The sequence below is a fragment of the Otolemur garnettii genome, unplaced genomic scaffold, assembly GCF_000181295.1.
Source record: "Otolemur garnettii isolate 467f Iridium unplaced genomic scaffold, OtoGar3 scaffold00044, whole genome shotgun sequence".
NCBI classification, from domain to species: domain Eukaryota; kingdom Metazoa; phylum Chordata; class Mammalia; order Primates; family Galagidae; genus Otolemur; species Otolemur garnettii.
In genome coordinates this window covers 8,057,012-8,060,676 of record NW_003852439.1, presented here as the reverse complement: position 1 = coordinate 8,060,676, position 3,665 = coordinate 8,057,012, and the positions used below count along the sequence as shown (strand labels likewise).

General features: G+C 32.4%; 1 protein-coding gene across 1 annotated transcript in view; it reads left to right on the top strand.

Moving 5' to 3' along the window:
* Positions 1-3,665, top strand: part of MEIOB (meiosis specific with OB domains) — a 38,547-nt gene that overhangs the window by 1,883 nt on the left and 32,999 nt on the right. Inside the window, exon 2 of the mRNA XM_003790904.1 lies at positions 1,527-1,584. Coding sequence (XP_003790952.1) covers positions 1,527-1,584 — 58 coding nt within the window. The remainder of the gene's footprint in view (positions 1-1,526; positions 1,585-3,665) is intronic.

The following is a 3,665-nucleotide window of genomic DNA, read 5'->3' as shown; positions in this document are numbered from 1 at the left end:
AAGAGTTTGAGGTTGCTGTGAGCTGTGACACCACAGCACTCCACTGAGGGTGACATAGTGAGACTCTGTCTCAAAAAAATAAAATGAAATAAAAATAAATTTGGGTTTTGCAGATCAGATTTCTTAAAAATGGGATAAATTTACCTGTAACTTTAATAATTTACAATTCAATGTTTATTAATGTTAAAAAATAATTTTTATAGTTACAGTTTTTCTTGAAAGGTAAACTATTTTCTAATTGCTTCTTCTGATAGAAAGTTTAACTCAAATTTTCATTTCTCAAAATTCAGTGAGATTTGCATGTGTAAGGAATTAAATAATAGCAATTTATCTAAATACAGTAAGACTAGCTAACAGCTCAAATAGAATGTAGTAGTCTAAAATGCTGACTGCACTTTAAATGTCATAGATTATTACAAGGTTAAAATCAGTTGGTGGAATTAGTATTATAAATTTAGGTTCTTCTTTTCAGAAAAAGGTAGTTATTCTTATTTCTTTTTTTTATTTCAGATTAATATGAGGGTACAAACAATTAGGTTACATTGTTTGCATTTGTTGGGTACAGTCCAAGTTATGGTTGAGCCCTTCATCTATTTTTATTTCTTAAAGCACATTTTTAATATTTAATTTTTCTTTGGTTATAACTAAACAAAACATTAATATTTTTCTTAAATTTCATAAGTTTTTTTCTTTTAAAACGTATTTCACAGAAAAACATACATTAAAAATTTTAGGAAGGCTGGACATGGTAGTTTACACCTGTAATCCCCACTCTGGGAGGCTAAGGCAGGAGGATTGCTTGAGGGCAGGAGTTTAAGACCCACTTGAGTAAGAGTGAGACCCCATCTCTACTAAAAATAGAAAAATTAGCCAAGTGTCATGGTGGATGACTATAGTCTCAGCTACTCAGGAGGCTGAGGCAGGAGGATTACTTGAGCCCAGGAATTTAAGGTTACAGTGAGCTATAATGACACTACCGCATTCTACATGGGATGATAGAGCAAGATTTTGTCTCAAAAAAAAGCTTTTTTAAGATGTTGCTATCTGTAAGATTTAAGATCTAGGACTTTCGATTTATTAGTGGCAATATGTAACTTTTGTTATAGTCTAATTTATAGACTGTCCAGTATGTTTGGATTAAAAAGCTAAACAATTTTATGTGGATTGTTAGGAAACCCTATAGAAAAGAGAGCTTTATACATGTTCTTTGGATGGATTCAGTAAGGATTGATAGCATAGGATAGTTACTGTGCTCCTTCTAATTATTGAAAGTAAGGTAGAAATATACTAATTACTAAATGATGTATTTGTAATAGCAGTTAACCATCTGATTACTTTGTACTATTCCTTGTGGAATTGAACATTTATGAAGTTCTTTTAGATGTTTCCCTGAAATACATATATTTAAGTAGTTCCTAGTCAAAAATGTTTGTTACAGCCAGTAAAATATAACATGTCCATGAAATTAAATTTACCATGTGCATCTGTGTTTAATATTGGCCTTCTATAACCTTTTTGTTTTTCAGAAAATAATTGGTATTGTTATTGGGAAAACAGATGTCAAAAGCTTTCCAGACAGAAAAAGCTGAGTTCTATTTAACTTTTATTTAACTTTTAACTTCTATTTAACTCATTTTTCATCAACTGTGTCATATATATGTATATGTATATGTATATGTATATAACAAAGGATATATTAAGTAATTAATTTTTCCATGCCAGTTTAAATCCTTAAGAGCAATAGCCACACTCAATATTTTATGGTCAAGAACTCAATTCAGGGGCGGTGCCTGTGGCTCAAAGGAGTAGGGCATTAGCCCCATATGCTGGAGGTGGCGGGTTCAAACCCAGCCCCAGCCAAAAACTGCAAAAATAAATAAATAAATAAATAAATAAAGCATTTCTTTAAAAAAAAAAAGAACTCAATTCAAGGCCATATGTGTAGGAGAACATTAAAAGCATTTAAAATTATTATTTGATTTTTCTCACACATGATTTTAAAGGTTTGGAGTATACAATGCCAAAATAGCTAGTTAAATTGGTCAACTTATTAACTTGTCTCAACATGTGTTTTATTTAGGGCCTCCAATGCACAAAGATAAAACAGAAATTGTAGTCTCATGTCATCTTCAAATATTGTGGTGTCTAAGAGTATACCCCTGGAGCTAGACTGCCTGGGTTTACTAGTCACTGAATGATCTAAGATCTCTCCTGTATACACTGATGAAATGGGAATAAATAAAACAGATATAAGAATTAAGTGAGTTCACATATAGGATCATGTGTGGCCCATAGTGAGAACTCCATGTTAACCATCACTTTCAGCTTAAGAGGTGACAAATATATACATAAATCTCAAATAAGAGAAAATCATAATTTTGAAGATTTTTGAGTAGGGAGGTGACATGGTAAAGTAGTACCTGAAGGAAAGAAAAGTGTGGTGGCAGAATCTATGTATTTACTCAAACAACCAGATAAGTTCAATAAAAAAAATTCATTTTTCATGTGTAGAAAAAGCAGTTACATTTGGCTTTAATAGTTCTTACCCAGTTGCTTGAATTGTGGAAACATGCTATGGAAACATAATCTAAGACTAAAAATAGATTTTTAAAATTTCAATAGGTTTAGGATGTATAGGTGTTTGTTACATGGATGATTATATAATGCTCAAGTCAGGGATTTTAGTATGCCTGTCACCAGAATAGTGTACATTATTACTCAGTAGGTAATTTTTTATCCCTCGCTCCTCTCCTTCCCTACCTCTTCTTATATTCCAGGGTCCATTACACCAATCTTCTGACCACATATATCCGTAATTTAGCTCTCACTTGTAAATAACAACATGTGGTATTTGTTTTTTCATTACTGAGATACTTTACCAAGGATAATGGTCTCCAGTTCCATCCAAATTGCTGCAAAAGACATTATATTATTCTTTTTATGCCTGAGTAGTATTCCATGGTGTGTGTGTGTGTGTGTGTGTGTGTATGTGTGTATGTGTATATATATACCACATTTTCTTTATTCACTCATCAGCTGGTGGGCACTTAAGTTGATTTCATGTATTTGCAGTTGTGAATTGTGCTGTGACAAACATTTAGGTATAGAGTGTCATCTTGATATAATAACTTCTTTTCCTTTATAGATACCCTGTAGTAAGATTGGTGGATCAAATGGTACATCTATTTTTAGTTCTTTGAAGAATCTCCATATTGTTTTCCATAGAAGTTGTGCTAATTTACATTCCTACCAACAGTGTATAAGTGTTTTTTTCATTGCATCTGCTCTAACATCTGTTGTTTTTGACTTAATAATAATAGTCATTCTGACAGTGGTAAGGTGGTACCTCATTGTGGTTTTAATTTGCATTTCCCTGATGGTTAGTGATTTTGAGCATTTTTTCATGTTTGTTGGCTATTTGCATATCTTCTTTTGAAAAAACTCTGGTCATGTCTAAAGATGGATTTTTTTAAAAAAAAAATCAGTGCAGCTTTAAACTTTTGTAGTTGACATGAAAGATAAAATTCAGAATATCCAAATTAGCAGTTCCCTGCTACTAGCTTTAAAACCTTTTTATTAGCCAGGTGCAGTTGCTCACTCCTGTAATGCTAGCACTCTGGGAGGCCAAGGTGGGTGGATTGCCTGAGCTCACAGGTTCAAGACCA